At 32.1% G+C, this 27,688-nt stretch overlaps 2 protein-coding genes across 3 annotated transcripts in view; one reads left to right on the forward strand and one right to left on the reverse strand.

Moving 5' to 3' along the window:
* Maf1 (repressor of RNA polymerase III transcription Maf1) overlaps positions 1 to 21,388 on the reverse strand; it is a 49,928-nt gene extending 28,540 nt beyond the window's left edge. Inside the window, exons 1-3 of one of the 2 annotated variants that reach the window (XM_075356868.1) lie at positions 20,594 to 21,387; positions 12,163 to 12,312; positions 3,056 to 3,212 (exon numbers count right to left, since the gene is read on the reverse strand). In XM_075356868.1, coding sequence (XP_075212983.1) covers positions 3,056 to 3,212; positions 12,163 to 12,312; positions 20,594 to 20,676 — 390 coding nt within the window. In that variant the 5' untranslated portion in view covers positions 20,677 to 21,387. Of the gene's footprint in view, positions 1 to 3,055; positions 3,213 to 12,162; positions 12,313 to 20,593 lie in introns of both variants that reach the window. The other variant, XM_075356869.1, reaches the window with a different exon arrangement.
* Positions 21,389 to 22,034: 646 nt separating this feature from the next.
* Positions 22,035 to 27,688, forward strand: part of LOC142319512 (uncharacterized) — an 87,330-nt gene continuing 81,676 nt past the window's right edge. The window contains exon 1 of the mRNA XM_075356871.1: positions 22,035 to 22,511. Coding sequence (XP_075212986.1) covers positions 22,365 to 22,511 — 147 coding nt within the window. The 5' untranslated portion in view covers positions 22,035 to 22,364. The remainder of the gene's footprint in view (positions 22,512 to 27,688) is intronic.

The following is a 27,688-nucleotide window of genomic DNA, read 5'->3' on the forward strand; positions in this document are numbered from 1 at the left end:
TGAAAAATTAATATTTATAAATTAAAACATCATTTTACATAAATTAACATCAACCACACCTAAAGAAATATTACATTTTTCATAGCCCTTATTTCATAAAGTATGTATAGCCTATATATCGTGTAATATATCCTGTTTTTTGCAAATAATTCTCAAATATATTTTAGCTCAACCTTACTTAATGAAACGTTTTCTAAAAGCATTCCTGACTGAAACTGCATCAATTATACTTCTTAGCTCAATTTGTATTACAAGGAAAAATATTTTATACAATATAGATACAGTAGAATACAGTATACAGTAATACAGTAATCTGACACATATTTGACCACAATAGTGCCAGATTACCGAATACCAGATTACTGGAAAGTTAGATGACATGAATCAAACTGGTCAAAATCATAATAGGCTACTTTATTTTTCCCACAAACAAGTTAGATAAAACAGTAAACTAAGGTTAAAACATACAATTTCTTATGGAAACACTGAATATTTGAGTTATATAGTTCAATATGTAACTCATAAAACTTACAGTTGTTATAAACAGTAGGCCTACTTACATACGGGATACAGCCTTTTGTTTTTCATTTAAAAAGATAATTTTATAACTGTCTCATGTAGTCATTTCAAAGTTAAAGTTCACAAGCTGTAGCACCATTTTCTTCTGCCCACTTAACTCATGTTGCAATCAATAGTCTCGAATGACAGTGGGAATGGTTGATTGTGTGAGTAAGTTCAGGGTTAGTATTTTTGGCTTCCCATTTCATCAGTTCTGTCTGGTGCAACATCTGCGATGATTTATCTTCTGTCATAAAGTGATTTTTTTTTCATCTTCCTCACCAACTAGTCAGGTATTAACATCATCTACAGTCACGATGATTTATGATTTATGTTGTTGAGGATTATCATATTACAGAATTATTGACTCCATGGATTGTTGAACATTACATGTCTACTAAGCTGTTTTAACATCTGTGCATCACAAAGAATATACAATAGACTTAGCATCCACCTTCTTCCCTCCACCTTCTTTTGGTGCATCTCATCAGTCACAGAAACTGGAACTGGTTGACAACAGTGAGGTTCATCATCGTCAGTCTACATCGACGTGTTTTTCACCAATTGCATCCCAAAGATATTTTAATTCCTCATCTACTGTCAACTGCACATCCAAATTTAACAAACTGTCTTGTTCTGGGCTTTTTTCTTTCACCAAAACACTGCCTTTGGTTTTTTTATATGCCTACAGCAGCAGAAGGGTGAGATATCATTTTTCCCATGAACAAATGAGTGTTTTTTCACCCATCTTCTCCCATGCATTTTAAAAGTTAAAAACAACATTTTAGATTTGTATCTTTTAAAGAATGGACAATGCTCTCCTCTTTAAATGAAATACTAAACAAGAGATGTTTTTTGTAGTTTGTTTTCATAACCTGAATGTTTCAGTTCATCAGATGCAAATGTGGGGGGGGGGGGGTCACATTAGGTGGCAGAGACATTAAGCAGATAGAATCATCTTTACCCTTCAACTCATTTTCATCAGGGTGAGAAGGAGAGTTGTCAATAATCAGTACTGTTTTTGAACGAAAGTTCTTTTTCTTCATAAATTTTCTCACAGATGAAATAAAAATGTCATTAAACATTCACCAAAAAAGATTTGGTCATCCAGCCTTTCCCTTGATTTTTATAAATGACAGGCATATTCACATTCCCTTCAAACAATTGGGGATTTTTCGCCTTAAACTTAAAAAAAAAAAAAAGGGTGAGTTTGTGTATCCTACTTGCATTGCAACATGGCATAAAGGTAATTTTGTGTTTAGCCATTTTACATCCAGGAGCACTGGCTTAATTAAGGTGAACAAAAGTCTGCTTTGGTAGAAACCTCCAAAACAGCCTCATCTGCATTGTACACTTGGTCTACTTAAATTTCTTTTAGTGTATTTAAATTTTTCTACGAAGGATTCAACTGCAGCAACATCACAGAAGATTGCTGGCTTCTGTGGCACAAGTGACAGCATCTCGGACTTTCATACAGAGGTCCCACAGTCCATACAGAGGTTCAAATCCCAATCAAGCATGGCATTTTCACACACTACAAAGACTGTCATTCACTTCATCCTCTGAAGCAATACCTAACAGTGCTCCCAAACATTAAAAGAAAAAAGAAATCACAGAAGAGCTTTTCAACTGTGGAAATCAATAGCCTAATGCCAAATTCTTTGTAAATTTGTCTAGCCACCTTACACTTACATTAAAATCATCTTTCTTCATAATTTGTCAATAAGACTTTGCTTTCTCCTTGAATATTTCCTCTGAAATAGCAGTGCATCTGCTTCAATCTTGGAGAAACCAAGCGTACAGGCTTTCTTCAACTCAAGTAACTCTCCCATTTTTTTTCATTTTTCTGTCAGTGGACAAATTATCATTGGTTTTTATAAATAATCTAATTTTGTCGGAGTTCTTTCTAATGTAATGGAATGTTGCACATCCAATGCCATATTCATCTGTAAGATCAACTATTTTTACACCAGACTCTAATTTTTTGAGAATTTCATTTTTTTAGCTAAAGTTAATGTTCAGGCAAAAAAAAAGTAAATGTTTGTGATTCAAGCAAAAATGTCAGATTATGGATTATTGTAAGTGCTGGAGTAGCATATGGCTGGATTATAGAGACTTAACTGTAACTGTTCTCCAGTTAAAACTTATTTACAAAAAATGTAATAATAATAAAATAAAAGTGAATGTACGTAAAAAAAATTCACTGGATAAATATGTGATCTGAGCAGCTGTAAGGTTAAGATGATTTTCATTTCAGTAAAATTAATGATAAATACAGACTCAAAAAAACTGTTACTTCAATTACTAAAGAAATATGTATATAAAATATAAAAGAGATATAAAAGAGATTAATTAATACAAAACCTATAATTCCATAAATAAAACATAAGTAGGCCTCTATGTCAGAGTTCACAAAATGATTATTAATAATAATAGCATAACAAAAAAAAAATATAGAATTATTATATTTTATACTAATATAAATTAAATAACGCACCTGTAAACTAGGCTCCTTGCTGAACTCATGACTCTTGGCGTTTGAAAAATCGTAATCAGGCTGAAATGCAGCATTAAGTGTAGCTATCAAATAAAACAGTGTCTTCCTGCTGATAGTATCACACAATGGTCCTTCTTCATCACCAGATATACTCCGACTACAAATGAAAACAACTCACAATTATTACGTGGGATATCTCTAAAGTAAAGACTGCTGGGAAATTTCTCTCTTTAAGGTTGGCGAACCTGTGTCATTCAAGACCACGCTACTAATGTACACACTGCATTGTTGTCTGTAAGTTGTTGTGTTGTAGTATCTTTGATTACATGTGAGTTATTACGTTATAAAATGAATAGGAAAATCAATGTTGCCGCCGAAATTCATAGGCAGTTGGTTGCTGTGTACGGTGATAATGTAAAGAATGAAAGCAACATCTAAAAATGGTGTGAACGGTTTAGAAATGACAAAATTAATGTGCATGATGTACAACGTTTGGGGTGCCCTTCGAAAATCACCAAGGACTTGTTGAAACACATTGATGATGAAATCAGAAAAGATTGTCGCTCAATGATTTCCGACCTGGCCCTTTTTTTCTGATGTTTCAAGAACTGTTATTGGTCACATTGTTCATGACCATTTAGGCTTCAAAAAGGTTTGTACACGTTGGGTGCCGCACGTCTTAACGGAACATCACAAAAAAATTCAAAGGGGATCTGTTTTGGAATTTTTGATGAGCTACATAGAAAAAGGTGATGAGTTCCTTAATTCAATTGTTACTGGTGATGAAACATGAATTTCGTATTACACGCCAGAGAGAAAACAGCAGTCAAGTGAACAGCATCATCCTCATCCTCAATCACCAACAAAGGTCAAGCCGCAACACCATTTGGACACAAACTGATGGCCACAGTCTTTTGGGATTAGTTTGGCATACTGATGATTGATTTAGATGGAAAATTTATGATCACTCACCATATAGACCAAACTTAGCTCCTCCTGATTACCATTTGTTTGGAAAATTGAAAGAATTTTTGAGTGGTGAGCAATTCGTAGGAGATGATAAATTAAAAAATGCTGTTAATCAGTACTAAATGGACTGGCAGCAGAAGAATATGACAAGGGCATATTGAAACTGATGTATCACTACGATAAACGTCTTAATTCATGTGGTGATTGTATAAAAAAGTTGTATAAGGTGTGTACATTTTAGGGCATCTAAAAACTAAAACTATAATAAAATACTTAATTACTGTATACTTAAATATTTAGTTCATTGACTGAATCAATATTTCAGCAAATTATGAATTTATTTTGAATGTTCCTTTTTTAATTCATTCATTTTCAACGTGGTTGTGTCAGAACAGTCTTTGCTGTGTGCTCTTTACATATAGAGAATGAACAGCTGCTATACTGATACTGCATAAATCGGTTTTTGTGCAGAGTTAGTAGACACAGCGTGGCCTCCCATCTAGTCGCCGAGGGTTTGGTAGTAGTGGTTGGGGATAGCTGTGCTACCTGCTCTATTTTTTGCTTAAGGCTCACATGAAGATATAGGATGGCTGCCCTTCTCACGAGGTGTGGCTGCACCAGGGATTTTGCCAGCTAGGTGAGGTAACTCCATCTTGAAATGGCTTGTTGTGTGATTGATAAACACTACCTAAGAGTTTATAGCACCAATGTTCAACAGGGAGAAGAACAAAGTTAGACACTGTCAGTTACTGATTCTACAAACATCATACTCTCTTTTCAAGCGATTCACAACGTCCACACCCTCCTTTGTGGAGTTATAAAATGGTTTCAAGTCTCTTGAAATTATATCAGTGGCGTCATTGTTGTGCATTGTTGAAAGTAGGAGAACATTTTTGCCTTTCTTGGGGACATATGAAATCAGTAGGCAACTGTTGGGGTGTTTTCCAAATTCAAACATAGAGGATTTCTGAGGGCAATCCCTAATAACAATGAGTTCAATCGGGATTTGAGATTTGTTCTTGCGAATCGTACCTACAATAGTTAATCTACGATTTAGAAATAAATTATTTGCAAGAGGGACATTAGTTAAGTAGTTGTCCATAGTTACATTACGCCCTGTATTTGTCTATGGATTCAATAAGATGTTTCATTACACTGCTGGCATCATTTTGAATAAAATATGGTCCTTGAGGCTGTTACCCAGTATATACTTCCAGTTTACTGGTGTAAAAAGTATGGGCATCTACAAGTGCATACAATTTTATTCCATACTTTGCTGGTTTATTTGGGATATAAAGCAAAAATTTAAAGCAACCACAAAATGCATCTAGCATTTTGTCAATAGTGGCATATTCACTTACTGAATAACCTTCTTCACATTTTTTAACAAATTGTTCAAAAAGCTGCCTAATTGGGGTTAAGTTATCAATAAGTTTTCTAGCAGCTCTGGTATTTGTTTCATCAAACTGTACAGCTTGAACCAATGTTTGAAATCGTCTCTTTGACAGTAGAGCCAAAAAAAATCCTGGCTGGATATGTTCTATCATTTCTCTGTAACGCATCAATATTTAGATGACTAGTTTTTTAACACCAGCTAAATAAAGTATGCCCAAAAAATACTTCAATTCAGTAATAACGGTTTACGGTACATCTCTGATGCCATTGTGTATGAGTGGCTCATTAGCAATACTTGCTGGTTCATGCAGCAAACAATATCTTCAATTACATCAACTGGAAAATAAAAACTCCAGCACTCCATAATTGTATTTTTCCTTTACCCACATTTCTTATGTCTGGCAATATAGTAACTATATTTTCTCTAGCAGTTCAGGTAGGTCATGATGATGCTGGATTGTGTGCATACCAATTACTTATGCCATCCTTACCATGGTAAATCGGACCACCGGCGCCACTATTCGCTTTTTGATTTGAGCGTGCACCTGATGTTTGCTGATGTGACAAGATGTTGGCAGGTTGTAGATCATTTTCTTCCATCTGATTGTACCTTAAATCTGTGTTTTCTTTCTGTTGTTCAGGCTCAGTATCTGTGTCAGAAAAAACTTCTGCTTGTAACTCAACAGCAACTTCTGCTTCATCATCAGCCTCATCATGAGTAAACTCGTCTTCCAACCATGCCAGAATAAGAAAGTCTATCCTGTTCCATTATTCTTACATGACGACCGAACTATCAGATTCCATAATACTCAAAATAAAATAAATAAATAATAAATACTCAAAAACTATGTCAAAAATTATAAGTCACCAGAAAACTTGTACGTAATCACTCGCACGTTAGATATTTTCTAACACATACACTGAAGTGATCATTCACACATTACATTTCAACTAACAGACATGCACATCCCACTGCTGACCTTCAGGACCCCACAAACAAGTTCCCCATCACAACATCCAGCAACAACACTTGCGTCAAGATGTCCTGCCGAGGTCATGACGAAGTTTAAGGTTCATACTTAATGTAATAAAGTTTTTATTACATAAAGCATCCAACGTGTTAGATTTTATCTAATGCGTGAGTGATCCTGGGTTAATAATTGCATATCCTATTTCCATTGCATTCAAAAATCCAAAAATGAGAAAGGAATCGTTTGGTTCTGAAAAGCTCAATTAAAATACAAGTGAGCTTCATGATCATTTAGTACATTTGAATTATATACTTACTGTGTGAAATATACACACTATAAATACATTTACAACAAATTATATTGACCCTACTGTAAATTTTTAATTGAAAATTTTACAAAAGTTTGTTTTGTGTAATCTGAACAACCTAACAAAAACTACGCTAGCTTGCTCACAGGAAAAGCTCACTATGTTTCTCTACTTTCCATTTTCCTTCAGGTCACAATAACAAAGATAAACACTACATCAAAGGCAACTATTCTAATAAATGCTTTATTTGTTTCAAAGTCCTATCATTATTGGATGTAGTATAAAACTTTATCCAAAAACAGATTATTTTATGTTGGATTCAATAATATGCTGATTTTTAACAATACCTTACTGACTACTGCTAACTACTGCTCAGGACATGGCAACTCTTAATTCAGAGTTCTTACACAATAGTGAAGTCATATTGTCATTGAGAAAAGAAATGAAAAGTAGGTAGTTTGAAGGATCTTTAGCCTTAACACTGTGATCTAAAACATTCAGAATGGTCTCTTCTGGCCTATATCTTTGAACCAAGATATCTTCATAGGTCTTCTAGCCTAGACACCCAAAAGACCAGGGAGCATCTTTCAACTGCTATAGTTTCTATTTGCTATCTTTCTAGTTTTTTTTTTTTGTTTCTTAGATGATGTTTAGCCAAATTTTAGGTGTTTTAAGTAAATGGTTGCAGGTGAACTGAAAAGAGGAAATAATATTTATTCCAAAATTGACAAGGCCATTTGAGGAATATCAAGCATTCTAGGGTTGGTGAGAAGTGATGCACCTTCCCAATGACTTCACTGAACTCTGTATACTTTTGCAAATCAATATCACACAAGCCCTCTGAAATGTAGGTGATGTTCAGCCTACAAGAGACATCTTCATTCTGTTGATAAGGATGGATATTTTGACTCTCCTCCCCTGGGCCGGTCCGACTGGTTGGTATTGCGCCACCCAGGGGAGTGCCTGTTGTACTCAAATGGGCCTTCCCACCAACCGGCTGTATGTCTGGCATGGCAGGTCGGCCCACCGGTCAGTTCTTTTGAGTCTATTGATATGCCCATCTATATATATCGCCATGCCATACCATGATTGTCTTGACATGACGATTGGGTTTTTTCTTTGATCTTTCCTATCAGGAAAACCCTTGGAGTACCCAGTACCTCATCGAAACTGGCACAACTCAGCATGCCAGTCCTCACCACTGGGGCTATCCGCCCTTCCCTATACTAAGATCAGAACCCCAATCTCCTCTCGTCCTCATTTTTTTGCGTTAATATTTTCTTAATAGCTGAATCAACCTTCTTCCAGGCATCTTCACTCTGCAACATGTGATTAATTAATCTGCCATTACAATCAGATGATAGATCGGTGTCTACTAACATGTCCTCTCTCCATTTATGGCAGTCAGTAAATGTGTGCTCAACATCATCTTCGCGATCGCAATACATACATTCCGTCGATGCTCTTCTAACGATTCTGTACAAGTAAAAATTAAAGTTGCCATGCCCTGTAAAGTATTGTGACAGGTGAAAATTCACTTCCCCATGCTTCCTATATATCCAGCTTTTAATATCGGGGATGAGTCTCTTTGTTCTACCTCCAGGGCCATTCTCATTCCACCTGTCCTGCCACTTTGCCATTAGCCGCTACCTTGATTCGTGAATTTCAACTCCCTGGTCTCTTTCAACTCTTAAAAGAGCCAATAAATCAATCGGTGGGACTCCAGCGAGCACACACAAAGCCTCATAGGAGACCATCCTATATGCAGAAATCACTCCAAGCAACAGTCTCCTATAGGACCTGATCATACGTGCCAGGTTTTTCTTTACTTGCACTGAAATCCACCAAACCGGCACCGCATAAAGCATGGACGATATTACCAAAGACGCTATGACCCTTTTCTTTGATGCCTTAGGCGCTCTTTGGTTCGTCATAATGATATTTAAAGATTTGATCATTCTGTCAGCCCTGTAACAAACTTTGTTTATATGTTCGGTCAAGGAACCGTTCCTCTGAAAGGTAACCCCTAGGTACTTCAGCTTATCAGTTTCTGCTATTGGTTCACCATTGATCCTGATATCCAGCCGATCAATGATCCTTCTTCTAGTGAAAGTGATAAATTTGCATTTATCAATGTTCAGCACTAAATTTTTATTACATAGCCAGTTTTCTATCTTCTGTAATGCCAAATTGGCCTTATTTTGTACTTCCAGTGCATGTCTATCACTCGCAAGGATCACCAGGTCATCTGCATAGGCAATGACCTCGACTCCTGCAGGATAATCCAAATTCAGGATTCCGTCAAAAGTTAAAACCCATAATAACGGGCCCAAAACGGAGCCCTGGGGAACTCCACCGTGTATGTTGACTTCCAAATCTCCACTTTGCATTGCAATTCTGCACGATCTGTCAGAGAGGTATCTCCTCACCTGTCTCCTAAGATATGGGCTTACGTTCTTAGCCAATAATGGACTGTGAATATGGCTCCATTTGATGGAGCCAAAAGCATTCTTAACGTCTAGGGAAACAAGTAACGGAATCCCTCTTGTTCTCCAAGTACCTCTTCTGACATCTGCTATCCAAGTAGTTACTTTCTTTGCTGCCAACACGGTGGAGCGTCCCTTCCAGAACCTGAATTGATTGACGCTTATACCCACGCCTTCTTCAATGTCACATACAATTCTGTTGGCGAGCATCTTCTCTACCGCTTTGCCCAAGTTATTTAAGAGACTCAGAGGTCTAAATCGAGATAGACCTTGATCATCACCGCCTTTAGGGAGGAAGACCACCCTGGCCTCCCTCCAACATCGCGGGAATGAATCATTCTCCAAGCCATAATTAGCTATATCAGTCATCTCCCAGGGAAGCTGTTTTACACGGCCTTTGAGTATTGCAGCAGGGATTCTATCAGTGCCGGGGCTCTTTTTATTACCGAGTTGTCCGATAGCGTTACTTAGCTCAGCAGGGGTAAACCTCCTCAGCTCATATTCAGGCAAGATGTCAGTTGCCTCTGCTGGACATGGAAATAATTCGTCAAACTGTGCCACAGCCTGCCTATACTTTTGCAAATCAATATCACACAAGCCCTCTGGAATGTAGGTGATGTTCAGCCTACAAGAGACATCTTCATTCTGTTGATAAGGATGGATATATAATGACCATCATTACTATCAGAGAAAGTAACTCTGATTAATACCTCTTATACATCCTCCGATGGTCTACATTTACCAGTCATAATATTCTGTTCAGATCTTGAGATTGTATAATACAACAAATTAAAATATTTCTTCCTGTCAAGAATTAATAACTTCCCTCTCTTTAGCCTACACAATTGGAGAAAGGGAGAAGATGAGATTTTATTAACCCAAAACAATGATTACATAGAATTATAATTATATTATAATATAATTATATAGTTAAAAATGAGATCATTTTTCCTCAGATACTACTTAAATACCCATAGGATTATTCTGGACCATTCAATTTCTCTTAATCAGACACGGGAAACAAATTACTTCTTAACTAAACATTTACATCCATTTAACAAAAAGTGGACATAGCAAAAAAGAACCTAAGATATCACAAAAATAAAATTTAAAAATAATGATAATAATACACCACAGACATATCTTACACAGAAGTTAATAAGCTGTAATTTTGTTACGCACATATGTAGGTCTATAATCTCTATATGCAAACAAATGCACTATATTAAATGTGGGTTCAAGTTATTTGTTAAAAAAATAAGCCCTCTTAACTTCTTATAATAAAATATTTAATGAAAAATATCCAAAAGAAATTAGAAAATACATGTTGAAAGAATCAATAGGTAATATAAAAAACTTTAGGATAAAGAATTACCTTAACCAGGTAATCTTATGCCTTTTCTAGCAAAAGATTTCTGTTCAGCCTCTAGACTTTTCTTCTTCTAGACTTTCCCTCCAATAATTCGTAACCGGGTTTTTTCTCCGACTGTTTTTGATCCTCCTGATCAAAGATAGTTTTCCACTGTCTATCAGGTTATTTTCAATTATATATTCTAAATATCTGAAGTGCATTAGAGTCAGTAGAGTTTTCAGCAAAGAAGTACAATTCAGCAAAGCTCTTAAGTTCATATTTCAGATAAATCAAACAACTCATCATATTTTTTTATTAAAGTGTTAATGCAAGTTTCAAAATTATTTAATGTAATACATTTTAATTTTTGCGGGGCTAAGAAACCAAAAACTTCATTAACCTCTTGGAATCCAGACATATGCTTCTAATTCATTGCATTCATTGCTTTGTTGATCAATTTACCAATTTGTTAACTATCTGATGATTCCAAAGACAGTCTACAGCAGTTTCATTCAGCATTCTTTTGATTCGACATCATCTCTCTTTCTCATTCTCAAGGCAATAAATACAGATGAAATTTTGAATGATTTTATGTGAGTAGCCCAACATGTGTTGCTTAAACCTTTAACATAGAGTACTCATACATTAAATTCATCATCTTCTTCCTGATTAGATGTCAAAATTGTTTGCTTTAATTCAACTCCAAATATTTTGGATTCAATTTTTTTCTTTTGATTCATAATAGATTCTTGCTTGATTATAAAATCATCGCTCCTGAGTAAAAACCCAAAAAATTTCCTGTTTTCAGTGATGATGAGACATGGAATATTAAGCAAGGGTTTTCGTTCAATCATTATCACATTTGCACCTTCTTCTTGTTCTTACAATTTTCCTAAATGTACACACCTGACCAGATTTATACAAATATTATGAAACATTACATACATGATATTTCTACAAGAATATTCTGAGCCTCCTAATTACAAGACGTTACAATCTGTACTACTTGTAAGTAGAACAGAGAAACATGGATAGATGGAATGAGTGAAGTTCAGTCACATGGGGGAAAAACAAAAAATAATTAATGAATGATTGGAAGTGGAGTCACGATGACACATTGTGCATTGTGAAAGACTGCAAGGATTCAAGGAATGACACAATGTGGAATTGCCATGATCCCCATCATCATGATACCTACCAATATATATTATGCTATCATACTGTATATTCTTATCTTATTATTATGGCAACATCACAAATGTGAACATGTGGAACAGCATATGTCATGAGATGATTGAAGATCAGACTGTCAGTGGAAGAAAGTGTGTTTAGATAGCATGTAGAGTAACATAGGTACCACTGTACAGGCTGTACCTGTGAAACTATGTACAGTGTATGGTGCAATACTTCATTGAAAAATGCCACCAGCATTTTTATAGATTTGACAATTTTGTGGAGTTCATTTGTCACTCTCTTTTTCTTCCCATGTAGCCGGTCTCTGACAGTACAGTTTCATTCTTTTTCATCACTTCCCTGTCAGCAAATGCCACCTATGCCACCTGTCAAACCTGCCACTAGTGATAGGTAATAATGTGTAGTAAAAATAAATTATTCAATTAATGTTATACCTATATTGCATTTGTCCAGGTGATACTCCAAGGCTGGTTTGCGGAGGAGATAAAGCTTGCAGATCATTTGGATTCATTCCTAGTTCTGAATTAAATCTTTTGTACAACTGCTTATCACCTCCAGCCATCTTGCAAGAATAACTTTCAACTCTGAAAAAAATGTACATTCAACATTGATAATTTAAAAAATGTTAAGTTGGATAATATAAAGAAGCAATGGAAGAAAAAAAATCATCAAAAAAAATTTTTTTTTTTCTCAGAAAGAAGAGAATAAAAATTACTGCTATAGTAATAACATATAATCCAATCTGTATTCTGTGTTAGATGCCACAACCAAAACAGCTGTAGCAACAGAAATGAGACACAAGATACTTCTCAAATTGATATATTCATTCTAATGAATAAGAAGCATCCCATGACAGAATTATTGAGTAAATAAGGAATGAAGTGATTTCTCACTGCCTTCTTCACCAAACTGAATATACTGTTTCATATCAGCATACAGCTTCCTTTCAAATGCATTTGATGTTACCCCACAAGTAAAACCTTCACCCTGTTCACCATAGAAAATGGTTGTATCATCATTACTCTCAGAGAAGCTACTTTGAGAAGTGGCATTTGTACCTCAGATGGTTTATATACATATCAGAAAGATTGGGACAGACAGTGTAATGCAACAATATGCAATTTTTTTTATTTTCATATTAAAATAAAAAAACCATGTCTGTAAATAAAAATGGAAATTATATTTAAAATAATCATTCAAACTTACAGTCCAAATTCCTTAATAAATGTATATAAAAGTAAAAGCATATTACTTAAATGAATATTTAAATGTAAGCTGAGAAAGATATAAACAGACAAGTATAAATTATTAATATTACCTACATTAAAATCTTTACCCTATATCACCAACAACCTGATATAAGGACCATCTTGGATCTCTGTAAGTGGTCATTTAAAATAGGCAGAGAAGACAATAAAACAAGCATATTAGATCTGACAATGCATATGCATATGCATATTGTCACACACTATTTACAACATACTAAATATCAATATGTTACAGTATTCAGCATAACTAAAAGGACTGTTACTCATGATTTACCAGCACAAAGAAAAAAAAGTGCTAGCTGTGTGTTCAGAACTAAATGAAGTGACGCAACGTAATTGAAGACCATACTAGAGACGCTCCGCAACACATATGTGCAAAGGTTCATCCGATTTTCGCACGAGTTTTTATTTTGCGACCGATCGGACCTTGAAAAAAATAACCCTCGTAATATAGTATGATTATTGTTTTATTTTTAAAAAAAGCCATTTTGGATGCTCAATTGTTTGATAATCATTTGAGTAAGTCATTGTGAGTGGTTTTGTGAAAATGGAAAAAATTGAATATCGTAACATGATTAAATTCTTGCATTTGAAAGGCCTACGCATATTAAAACCGAGTTGGACACAGTTTATGGGGGACTCTGTCTCATCATTTGCCATCATGAAAAGATGGCCAGCTGAATTTAAACATGGTCACACCAGCTTGGTTGATGATGAGCATTTGGGACGGCCAAAAATTGCAACCACCAACGATACCATAGAAAAAGTTCACCAAATTGTACTGGACAACTGACAAATTAAGGTTAAAGAGATAGCAGAGGCTATGGAAAAATATGAAAATGAGTTCACTGAAAATGGCTAAAAACACACAAGACAAGCACATAAACACAGTTAAAAGACTGTGATTAAATCCCAATAAAAAAGAATTCAATTTATCAGTATCAAATTAAAAAAGATCAGTTCTCACATCCTTTTATAATTTTTTTTAATAAATAACTCCCTTTAAGATGATTACATTAATTAAACTTATCTATTCTAAACAGTTAATAACTAATTTTACAATATAATGAAAAAATGTCAGGTCTAATTAGGAATGAAATCCAGAACCAGTTGAATGAAAAAATTGCATACCAACACTATGGCAACTGGTTACAACTGGGAAAAGAAAACATGATTGTGTATTATTATTAAGTAGTTAATTTATTAATATTATATCTTAATTTAATAAAAGTTGCAATTCAAAATTATTTAAAACAAGAAACAATTATTTTAATTTCAGTTAATATACTGAATGGTATTTTATTGGGATTAACAGTTTTGAAAATACAATTAGAGGCATTGGCGAGTCAGGTGATCTGTATTTTTTGTTGAATATATTCATCAAAATATACCTAACACGTACTGCCTGCTCCTGACACTACAAAGGATATACAGACTTTCTAAGACGACGATATCCAAAACGATTATTCAAAAAGAAATTTATGTTTATTAATTAAAAATAAGAATAATTTATTGAAAATGTTGAATTATTTCTATGAATATAAGTCACAATATTTCTATGAATACAACTTAAACCAATTTTAGCTATTTATCATTCTTCAGCCAACTTTCAAGTTTCACAAGCATTTGAAATCCAGCATCATAAAATTCTTCCATCTGTAATTTGAAGGCTATTTTTCCAAGCTGGACTGCAACTTGTCATCAAAGCATTCAGATGAAAGTAATCTCTCTTTACAATCATAAGAGATGATAATTAAAAGGCATCAAATTCTGGCTGTAAGAAAGGTCATCAAAGCTCTCTTAACTTCAACTATCATAGCAAAGTTCAAATACAATCAGCATACACAGGTAGCACTTGCATACAAGAAAACAATGCTAGAACTTTGTAACTTTTTCAATATACATGTCTTATAATACACAGTAGCATGCAAATGAATCCAAAGACAGATGTTATTTAATAAAAAGTAACTTTATTTAGAAAAAAACCATACCTGTTCAATTTGTGAATATCTAGGAATTAAAATGTCCTCCATTATTCTTAATCACTTCACACACATGATTTGGCATCGATTCAACAAGTGTACTACACATTTTTTTTATTTCATCATGAAACCATACCAATGTTATTGCTTTGTGGTCAATTTTTGTGGTAAAATCCATTTTTGAGTCATTTTTTGACTACTGCCCAAGGATTTTCAATTGGATTTAATTTTGGGGTGTTTCCTAGCTGCAGGAGCACCTTAATGTTTCATTGTTTGAAAAATTTTTCCACTTTTTTGGCAGTATGGCATGGCACCAAATCTTGTTGGAACACACCATTGCCTTGTGGGAATTTGTTTTTAAGTTGTCATAACCCTTTCTTACTGAATCTAGATATACTGAAATGTAAAACAATCCTAAATTTTTTTTTTCTGGGGATGTTTAACTGATTGTTAGATATGAGCTGAAGATGTATTTTCATCTAACCCTTTGCCTGAACATAAAAATGTGATTCATCAGAAAAAAGAACATTTTTCCAGTCTTCTTTGATCCAGCTATCATGTACTTTGACCCGCAAGAACCTTTTTCTGCAAATTGCTGGTATTAAATGCTGCTTTTTAGCTGGCTGATGAGCTTTCCGTTTAGCTGCAAGAAGTTGGTGTCTAACAATTTGTCATGGTAAATCTGTTCCAATGATTGCTAATTCTCAATTTAAGTCCACAGCAAATAATTTTGGATCAAGTTTATTTTTTTCTCATTAATAACAATCCTGTGTTAAGTAGTTTTCCTTTTACAGTCATATTTGCCTTTTCGTTGAAGTGGAAAAAAACCAATTTCTTTAAATTGTTTTAAAATGACATTCACTGTCCCTAGTCCAATACCACACTCTAGAAGCTAATTGTCATGGATCATACTGGTATACTCAGAAAGAAACAATTTTCAAATGCTTTCTTGTAATTACGCCCATTATTATATATTCAAGACACATAAAACAAAAATATCACTTAATAATAAAAAATAAAATAAACTTTCACAAAACACTATTTAAAATGTGAAAAATGATAAAAAAAACCAAAGAACAATCAATATCTTCACATTATACAGACAACTTAAAGAATGGATGTTATCAAGCAGTGTAGCCAGAACATAGAAGTAAAAAAAAAATTCCTGTGTTCAGATTAATCTGCACATTACTGTATATTTTAAATAAATACTGAATATTTACTAAATAAATACTAAATATTTTAAATAAATAATATATATTTTAAGCAAATACTGTATATTTTGTGCCACATACACATACAAAATTCTTCATGCAAGATTCCTCTTTTGATTCAAAAAGCAACTTTTATGACTTTCCTAGCAGAAGTTTACACTTTTTTGTTAGATTAGTATTGGTGGGCAATTATGATAATTTTTTTAAATTTACAAATGTTATGAAATCCAACAAAGATTTTATCAAAAAAAAAAAAGGTTACCTTCATTGTTATAATGCCCAAGAAATATTAACACTAATCCATAAATTATGTCTTGCAATGAAAGAACTTTAACAACCATCATGCATAAAACTTGGCAGTATCACACCATTACTGCAATCATTTAATGAAGAATTAAGCAAGAAATAGGAGACAAATCAATAAGTTCTGAAAGGGTAAATCATTAGTTATTTCAAAACTTCAATCTTCTCACAAATTCAGAATTAACAAGTTAACCAGCAGCCCCTTTCTTCATCATAGATGATGCTCCACCCATTAATAAACTTACACCACCATTGACTTGCACCACTCTCATTCACAACATTCTTTTCATAAATTTTCATAAAGTTAATAAATGGACTTCAATTACTGACTAATAAAAATCTTACTGTTGAATGTACTTTGCAGCCAACACATCGTTCTCAATTGCAGCATGCATTTAAAATAATTATTATTTAATTAGTAAAAGCAACAAAATCCTCTTTCTATCACTGCTAGATATTTATTGAATTGTTTATTAATTGATTATTAATCCCTCTTCTCACAAGCTATATTACAATTCTACACAGACTTCAACTTACAATATTATTATTCTTTAGTACATCTAAAACTGGAATAATCCAGATATTTGCAATACTACCAGTCATGAATTGCATTTTATATATACAAGTACAAATGTAAGCACTTATCCGTGCACAGTTATGTAACTATTATTGCCAATCTAAATAAAATATGGCATTAATTTTTTTGTAACATTAAAATGTGGCATAACTGCAATCTTATAATATAAGCTATTAGGTAATGGACCTAATAAATGGACTTTACTTATTAGGGCTGATACATTTTATAAAATAAATAAATTTTAGGCTATAAATAGAATAGAGTAACTGTAAATTAATATTGTGAAGTGATGATGACTAATACGTAAAGTATTATTTTTTTTTGTGGTAAAACTAAAATCATTTTTTTTTTTAAAATAAAATGATCTTAAAACATAGTTTTAAATTTATCATAAAATACAAACAACCTGATTTGAAAAAGAAATACTTTCAGTATGCAAAAAGTAGAAATAAAAATCAAAGTTAAAGACTATTATAAGTACAATAAAAATAGAATTAGTCTAATTACAATCCAATACATTCATTAATACACTAATATTAAACAATCTCATAAACCATTCATTAACACATAATAAGATAATAAAAGCGTTTTATAACAGTCTCAACAAAAAAGACATTAATTAACATGAATATCTTTTCTGCCTGTTCAATCACACTGTTTTTGTTTATATGTATATGATTAAATTGTTAACATCTTTCAGTACTTTTATTTATTTTCATTCATCTAAAACATTAATAGAGAAAAAAATCACTTCATGTTAATATTACCATTAGTATGATAATATGAATACATCTTTTCCAATACTTCATTTAAAAGAAAAAAATTATCATTTACAATAATCATTTCTGTTTTTTGAGTAAAAAACAGATATATATTATGTACTATCATAAAATAGCAGTAGCATGAATGATACATCACACCACATGAGTGTAATTAGTATAAAAAAAAATTACAAGAAATTTTTATTTTTTAATTGACTTCAAAAAGGGAGCAATTCTTCGATAAATCGATATAAGGATAGGCATGTATGACACGATTATTGTTTAAGAGCTACTAAAATAATAACCATTATTAATCATGAATACAATTCCAGTATATAAGTTAAATTAGTTTAAAAGTTTTTTCTATCGTCTGCAGCAGATTTTTCATTATTTTAAAGAAAAATTTATAATTTGAACATTTTTTTTACGGTTAAATTAAGCTATGAATTTGCAATTAAGGATCATCGCAGTATAATAAGCCATTATCAACAACAAGAAAAATTATTACTCTTACTGCTTGTAATTTTTTGTCTTAAGTACTTTCATAGTACTACTTGACCAGATATGTCAAAATATTAGATTAGAAGTATGTTTCATCTTCTAGGTCATTAAATAAATGGTTATTTTAAATGAAATAATGAAAAATTTTGATAATTGCTATTATTATTATTAGAAAACTTTTATTAAATAAATTTTATCATTTGTTTAAACCATTCACATTATCTTCAAAATTTAATTGTTCATTTATATTATTTTTATTATCTTCAATATGTGGATTTTTTCAAGAGATTTTTTTTTAAGTTTATTACTATTTATTTCTAATAATTCCATGATTTGTAAATTAATGAATTTACAGTTATTATTTTTTATATTTTTACATTATTAGATTTTTATTTATGCCTGTAAATGTTCTTTCAATCTTTTTTCAAATGTACTGCTGGTCATGCCTATATAAAATTTGTTACAATTATCACCACAATTTTATCTTGTATGTATCTGATTTATAGTAAATATTTATATAACTATTATTATTATTAGTAAGTTTTTTAAATTTTTTTACTGTTTGTCTTGGAAGCTTGTTTATTCAAATATTTACTTCTGTACAGTTCTGAATAGCAGCATTGTCAACACTGTCCAAGATAACATGGGTAATTAAAAAACCCAAGCATATGTAATGGGCAATTAGTATATCTTGTATTAGGTAAAACTTTATCCTAATTTTCAGATCAACTAACAAAGCTCCAAACCAGGAAAATTTATGATTTCATTAAGTGCAAATAGGCCTTACGCAATGTTATTCTAGTATTGTCTTTTCCAGCTAAATCAACCAAAATATGTTAATACATTTAATTTAATGACAATATTTTCTTAACAAGCTTATTAAAAATTAACAACTTCCTTTCAAATTACATAATAATTTTGCATTTCTCTCTCAGTGGAACTGCCAGTAGCACTTTTGTTAATGGCACCCATCTTACAATGATTAAAAAAATTCTTTGGAAATTTGAACAATTTCTTGATCCTTCAAGATTTCTTGATAATGTAACATATCGTAGTAGTTATGCTTACAATCAGGAAAACAAAAATTCTAAATGTCAGAAAACAGGTTTGGACAGCAGGTCACCCGTATAAAGCCAAACTCTGTGCCACAAAATCAGTACTCTAGTCAATTAGTAATCAGTTTTGGGAATCTATTCAGATGCTAATCTGTTCAATGGAGAGAGGTTAGGGTTAAGGTTAGAATTTGTGAAAAAAGAGAAAGCATCTCATAGGACATTTGGCCGAATTTATATTTAAACAGAAATATAATCACTACAGAGATTTTTCATCACATGTTCCATGTTATTTGTCATGTGTACAATGTTGAATCACCTTACAAACAGTGCTGAAAGTCATCTTCAATGGCTGACTCCAAGTGTGACATTATTAAGGTTAGTTATGGTTTATTTTGCATTTCTGACACTTAATTTATGTTTATCTTCACTTTTTCTGTTTTTAACGTAATCATAGGTCAGTATGAAAAAATTTGACAGTTATAAAGTAGTTCCTTAGTATTACCAATCCTTTTAATATATGATCAAATAATTAATTAAAATACACTGCTTGATTAAATACTAGTTATACTAACCAATTAAAATGGATACAATTAACAACAGCATCGCTAGTAACACCAATGAATAATAACTACATAATTAGCTCCAATTTTTTCTGTGAGCACATTTTCACAACTGATAATGAGTTATTAAAAAATTTGAAACTTATGTTATTGTAGATTGTCAAGCTGACTCATAAATTACAAAAATAGATAAAAGACTGAATAGAATACAACAAAGAAAAATTTTACCTTCAAGTAAAACCCAATCAGTTACTAAGCACTAATTTTGAAGAATCCATTTCTTCAAAACACAGTAACCTCAAAATATTACATTTACTTTCTATAACATAATATGATCTTTCTTTACAATAATTCAGAGCACATCAACTACGCTGAACTTACAAGTCGCAATTTATTGCAACATAAATGAAATGCTGACAAATCTACAAGTAAAATTCATACAATATAGAAAACAATACACTAATTTTTGTATCATGAAATCTGAACCACATTGCAATAAAATCATAACAGGGAGCCAACTATGGGTAGAGTATCGCTCAAATAAATAGGCTGAAAAGGGTTGTTAACGCTGATAGTTTATTAATCTATAAAACACTTCTGATAAAATTTGTAAGCAACAGTTAAATATATTCTGATCAACTTACCTTCCCAATATTTTGCTGTCTCCACAATCAATTGACAATGCACTATTCAATGCTTCAAATCTGGTACTTTCAAGCAGCTTCATTTTGTTTTTGGCTTTATAAACTGTTGCCTTTATCACAATACACGGCTGAATTTTCGATTTATTTGCAAAATAACTTATTTGACTTACTTCAGTAGCCTTAGTGGGTTAATAATATACAGGTACTTCGTTTCGATTAGATCAGAAATAAATAATTAATAAAATAAAACTTGACTGTTCGTAAAACTACTTTGCTCATACGAAAAGTTCTTGAACATTATTTTAGGATGCAGAAAAATTCCTTTTCGTCTCGAATGAATCAAATTGAAACCAGGTATTAACTGATAAATTTTTTCTTTCGTTGAGTTGGATGGGGACATCACAGTGTAAAAGCAGGACCAACAAATTATTTTATTTACTGATTTATTGTTACAATTTTATACTGATATTTAAATAAGCTTAATATAAACTATTTGGAACCGTTCAAAATAACTGTTTACAAACAAAGATAATAGCTTTAGTCCATAGACCTTCACAGTCTTTATAGGTCAGTATATACAAAGATTATCGCTGTTACACCAGAAAACACACTCACTTCTTTACTTCCACTCAATATAAATCCAATAAAATTAACATCATGATAAAGAAAGACACAAAACACTAATAAAAACAACCTCAGCAAATAAAAATTTATTTTTGACAGTTCCTGCAGCTTCACGACATAAATATAAGCAACTATAGCCAACGTGCGTGAAATAAACAATTGCAGTGAAGGAGAAATTAAACGTTTATTTAAAAAAATTCAATTAAGGATTTTCATAAAAACTACATGAAGTATTATTTATATTAGAATGGACGATCGTCTGACGTCCTGTATCAAATAATTATAATATTATGATAAAAACCAAATCCGTTAGGAGTTGGTAAACCTGTTACCCATAGTGCTTTTCTTCAAAGGTTAGACTCTAGTCTCAAACAAGGTGCTGCTTAAATCATTTATAACCGCTTTGTAATGTTGACAGTAGTCCCCACCACTAAAATGTTTGAGAAAAGCTGGTTCGAGATTACTTAATTTGATCCTAAGTCTACATTTAGCAGAGCGCGAAGTGTTTAAACTTCTGTGGGGAGGGGCAGGTGTATGAAGTTGCGAACATCGTAATTAAGAAATATTAATAGACCGCTTTATTTAAAAAAATTGTAAGCTGTTTTTATAAATTATGCTGTTATAATTATAGATAATTGTTTAATTTGTCGGGTAGAGTAAGCTTTACTCAACGCGGTAATGGTGAGCCGAAAATAGCTTTAGACCCCCAGTCATATAACATCAAACTGACATCAAGTAGGTTATAGTTTTATATATAATTTTTTATAACAATAAACTTTTATAATACAGTATTTTACAGAACAATTAAGCAAAATATAGTCAAAGTAGTTATTAATTAAATTTTGAAAAATAACTCAATTTGTACAGTATTTTAAAATTATTAAGTATAAATAATCAGTGTTCTCATTATGTCTTGATTTTTAACCAAATTTTCACAGCATGAATATATATTAAAATGACCAGCTCTGCAATGATTTCTATAAACTACTCCAAACATATCAACAGTTCCGTTTTTCTCAACAATTATAATTTCCACACTTTGACACCGTAATTGAGAAGAGATCTGAAAATTTTATTCTCTAATTATAAAATTTATAGACAATGTAAACATCATTTTTATTCTAGAACATTTGATTCTTATATAAGAATGAATTTATCCCAACCACCAGTACTAGTAGGAGAAAGGATATTCTGGTTAGGCAGTGGAAGTGGGTTACCAAAGCCTGGATTAATTCGATGGATTGGACATTTACCCGAGATAGGACAAGAAGACTGGACAGTTGGAATTGAATTGGTAAGCTTTATCAATAATGCAGAGATAAAAGTAGCTAATAATATATCCTAGTTCTTAACATAATTTACATGTAACAAAAATAACATTTTTATGTCTGCAATGAAAGAAAATTCAAACACAATATTATTATAATTTTTTTGTTTTTTTTTGGTATTTTTAAATATATGAAAGTTTAAGCTAGTAAGTAAAAATATTCTGTATTACAAATATAGTTGAGTGGTTTAGTAGTGAGTATCAAACAAGATTTGATTTGCCACATAATAGATGACTTACAACATATAAAATCTCTAATAAAAATATAAATTGTAGGTAAGTAATTGAGAGGTTGAATACCTTTTAACTAAATTTAATTTTAAAAAATTCCCTCCCAAATAACAATTCAAATAAATCCAAAGGAAAAACTTTTACTTCTTGGCTGTATAGGATGTGAAAAAAAGAATGAATCAATCAGCATAATCATTTCTAAAATTAGGACTTGAGAAGATACTTTGATGAATATTATTATTTATATATATATATGTATATATATTTTTTCCATTAATAATCTTTTCTTCAACCCAGTAGAGCATTTTGATGATTTTAAGGATTAAAAGAAATAGTCTATAAATTTATCTTTCTTTATTTATCTGTGTACCTTAAGTAAAATTCTTCCAGTAGAGACACATTAGTATTATTAGACCTACAGATCTACATTGCAAAATTTTTAATGCTTGTATTTCAGCCAGAAGATTCTGGATATGAATCCCAGTTAGGCGTGGCATTTTCCTTTTATTCAAAACATAAATGAAAGAGATTGTAATTGGGTATTAGCCATTGTGAATAAATAAATAAATCTGCAAATAACTATAAATTCAAAAAAACTTCTTTTTTTCTAATCACTACAATATGCTTGTTAGAAATAGTTAAATTTAATTAGATTTCTGAAGTTTTCATAGATTCTCAGATTATAATAATACAACACAGTAACTACTAGGGCGGTACCCAAAAAAACAATAATTATTTATTTAAATTTTTTTTATTTAAGATAATATCTTGAAAACACCAATCCCCTTCAAAATACTGTCCATTAGATGTTATGCCTTGCCCCAATGGTTTTTCCATTGATCAAAACATTTTTATATTCTTCTGAACTAAATTGTCTCCAGCAATTTTTTCTTAACCTCTTCTACATCTTGAAAGCACTTTTCCTTTAGGTTTTCTTCATTCTTACAAATAAGAAGAAGTCACTGGGGGCTAGGTCAGATGAGGTATGAGGGTGAGAAACCGTTGTCATGTTTTTCGTCAAAAACTGGTTGATTTTCAATGCTGTGTGAACAGGTGCATTGTCTTTATGAATTACCCAGTCTTCCAATTGCCATAATTCAAGTTGTTTTTTTCTGACTGCCTCATGCAATCACTTCAGCACTTGCAGTAATGTTGGTTCAATGAGGAACAAATGCAACCTGAATCTTTGATGTCAAAAAAACAAACCATCATAGACTTCTCATTTGATTTTACTTGTGCATTTTTTGATCTGGGCAATGAAGCTGTCTTCCACTGACTGCACTGCTGTTGTTTCAGGATTATAGCCATAACACCAAGATTCATCCCTTGCTATGACTTTTGACAAAAAATTCCAGTCAGTATTTTCCTGCTATTTTAATTCCTGGCACAGTCTAATGGTTCTCCCTCAGGTCTTCAGAAAGTAGTCATGAAACAAACTGCCACAAGTCTCATGTTCAAATTTTCAGTTAGCATTCTTTGGCATGAATTCCGGGAGATTCTAATTATTTCCCCCAATTCATTGATTGTTCTACAATGATAAAACCTGATGGCATCACACACTTTTTTGACATTGAGTGGTGACCTGAACCTGTTAAGGTTCAGGTCGGAACTCTGAACCTGAACTGTGTTCGCAACCCTGTTCTGGGTTCAGAAGTGAACCGGGCAAACCAATCATAAATTGTTACATGGCTTAGAGTTTCCTTTCCATAAGCTCCCCAAAGCATTGAAACTGTTTCTGCTACTGTTTTCTTTAACAGGAAACAGAATTTGATCTTGGCACATTACTTCTCAAAGTTTGCCTTTGCAGTCACTGAGAATGTTGAGTGGACCTTAAGAAAACAATTACTCTTCTTCAGTAAATGTACTTCGTAGGAAAGGACAGCACTGCCAACTCACTTACCTACAGAAAATAATGCTCATTTTTTTGGGATATCTCTCCATCATACCAGTTTGTAATCCAAATTTTATTATATGTTGGCACATTAATTAGATGCAGTTTGGAAATTCATAATGTTATATAACTTTTCTTTTTACTAAACTGTAATAATGAATTTCCTATGTTAGCATTTTCTGGTGTGAATACATTCATTTCATTGTGTTATTTTCATACTATATTTATCTTTAATTTTCCAGTGACCTACATCTAGAAAAAAATATTATAAAAAAGGCATATGTAAAAATATTTTTTTTTTTTTATAAGAAGGTTTGTGTGAGTGAATATATTATTAAATATAAAGTAGTTTTATTTATATATTTTCATGTGATAACTAACAATGTTTTACATAAATTAAGCCACTAAGAAAAAGTCCAAAATCCACATTTTTTTTGGATTTTGGGCCTTTTTGGTTCAGTCGATTGCAATCAAAAGGGGAGGTGCACAACTAGATGTTACAACAGTTCTAAATCCAAAATTTCAACATCCCACGGCTAATCGTTATGCGAGATACTTATGCTCATACATATGTACAGATGTCACATCGAAAGTAGTCAAAGTGAATTCAGGGATGATCAAAATGGATATTTCCATTGAAATCTGAAAACCAAAATTTTTCATGATCACAATACTTCCTTTACTTCATACAAGGAAGTAAAAATTACTGATTTTTTTTTTTAACCAAAACATTTTTCTACTGATGTTCCTTTTATAAAAAATTTCAACATTGTCCTTTTTCTAAAGGTCTATCATCAATATTGCATTTCTGAATAAAATTTGAAATGATAATAGCAGTATCCATGAATGACTTCCTTTAATATAGAGGTGAATGGCATCAGCACAAACTTAATAGTTAATTTTTAAATTTAAATTACAAATTTTATAAGTAAACATTGAACTATATAACTAAACATTGAAAACCAAGTAAACACTAAGAATTATATTTTCATGGTAAAGATAATACAAGTGGCAGAGATATTTGTAGTTCTACTTGGCTAGGAGATGGAAATATTCAGTTTGAGTCAGTCCTTCTAACTCAAACTTAATTAACAATTAGTTAGAAAATTAGATTTGTCAAATATTAATAATGCCATATATTTAGATTGAATTTATTGGGAATTTTAAAAAGACCCATTTCTAATTCTTCTTTAGAAAGATTTCAAAAGAACCAAAAATAGACTTAAGTTTTTAGATTAAGGCTCTTATTTGCACAACATTCAAAATTAATTTCTTTAGGGAAAACATGGTAACTTTAACTTTCTCAAAAAATTTGTAAATTTAAAGCTTAGATTTAAAAACTTAGCCCAACATTATGCTTTATGGAATTAATTGACTCCTTTAAAAGCAAGAGTCATGATATCAAAATGCAGCTTTTAAGACTAGTATTTGGAATACATACAAAGATTTGGAAAAATAGTAAAGATTTATAAAAAAAAACTATTTCACAAAAAATATTTTCAACTTGGAGCACAAAAATATACAAGTGGATATTCATATACACAGATCAATACAAGTGGAAGAACAAGTTGAGAAAATACAAAATAAATATTTGCAAAAGTATTCTTCATTTACATGATTATTTACAGCAATGTTGGACATCATTGGTGTACCCTTACACACTTTTCAAGTGCTATAACAATACAGTAAAATGAAATATAGTCTTATAAATTTCAGCCACCTTGCCTTAAAAGGTACCTTAGTTTATACCATATAAGCACAAGGAATTGCACTGTACAAGCCATAAGTTATCTGTTTAAATCCTGATTTCATCTCCACAACCACTTGACAGCTTGTTAGGTGCAATCATTTGGGCCCCTGATAGTACCAAACCAGCATATGCAGCTTGGTAGGCCAGACCCTATCCTCTGGCCACCCATGTGTCACTGCAGTCTGCAAAGCAAGATTTAGTGTTTTTTACCTTCCCAGCTGCAAGTTACAGTTCAGTATGCATTCCACTTTGCAAATTGAAGTCCACCATGCACTCAGTATCCTCACCTGAAGAACAGTGACCAACACAGCCTGCATTCATTATGAGAAGCAAAGTTTTGTTGGAGTAAAACAGGTTTAGTCTAACATAGGTTACTAGCACAGTCGAGGCTACATTGGTCTAGTCATCTGCCTCCAGCTGACTCACCAAAAGAAGCAAATCACTGCCAATCAACAAGCCCACAGGGACTTGGCCAAGTCTGAGACCATTCACTTCATGATGTGGGAGCCCAGTCTAGCCTGTGAAGATAAGAAAGACAATTTAAGACACAAGATAACCCAGATAGAGCAGTGCTTGTTCTGTGATTGTAAGTTCAATCTTCTTGCCTGCCTAGGCCAGTAAGGACCACCATTGTATTCCACAAGCTCAAAATCAGTTGAGTGTCACAGTAAATATTTGTTCATTATCTTCTCAAAACTGAGAGCTGACAGCCACATGTGGTACCAAAAGCTATGGTCATTTTTTTGTGCACAGATCTAGCTGTGGACTGGCAAATTCAATTCCCTACATAAAGCAGGATTCCAGATAGGCCCACAAGAAAGTTTATCAGTAAAAAAGGGTATCCTGATTAATCCATATAACTTTACAATTTGAGAAGAATCTTCTTTTTCTGTAACAGCAATAAGGAATTTATAAAACATTTGGTTATATTCGTAATGGTATTGTGTATGGATTGTCATATATAGTTTTAAAATTAACTGTATGTAGCAGTAGTTAAATGAATAAAACTTAATAAATAATTTGAATTAAATATTTGAATAACCTTCATTTTGATAGTTATGTAATCTCCCTAAGCATTAATTAAAAATAATCTCCTCATTTCATTTAATTAAAAAGAATAATATATTTTTTGTACTTTCTTGGAACCATAGCTCTAAAGCTGCAAAAAGGAAAGTATGGTAATCAGTCAAAAAAATGGGGTATGGGTTTTTCATTACTCAACATTTTATGACCCAGGGACCCCAAAAAATATAAAAAAATTGGGGGGGGGGG

This window comes from Lycorma delicatula, chromosome 2, assembly GCF_047948215.1.
Source record: "Lycorma delicatula isolate Av1 chromosome 2, ASM4794821v1, whole genome shotgun sequence".
Classification (NCBI taxonomy): Eukaryota; Metazoa; Arthropoda; class Insecta; order Hemiptera; family Fulgoridae; genus Lycorma; species Lycorma delicatula.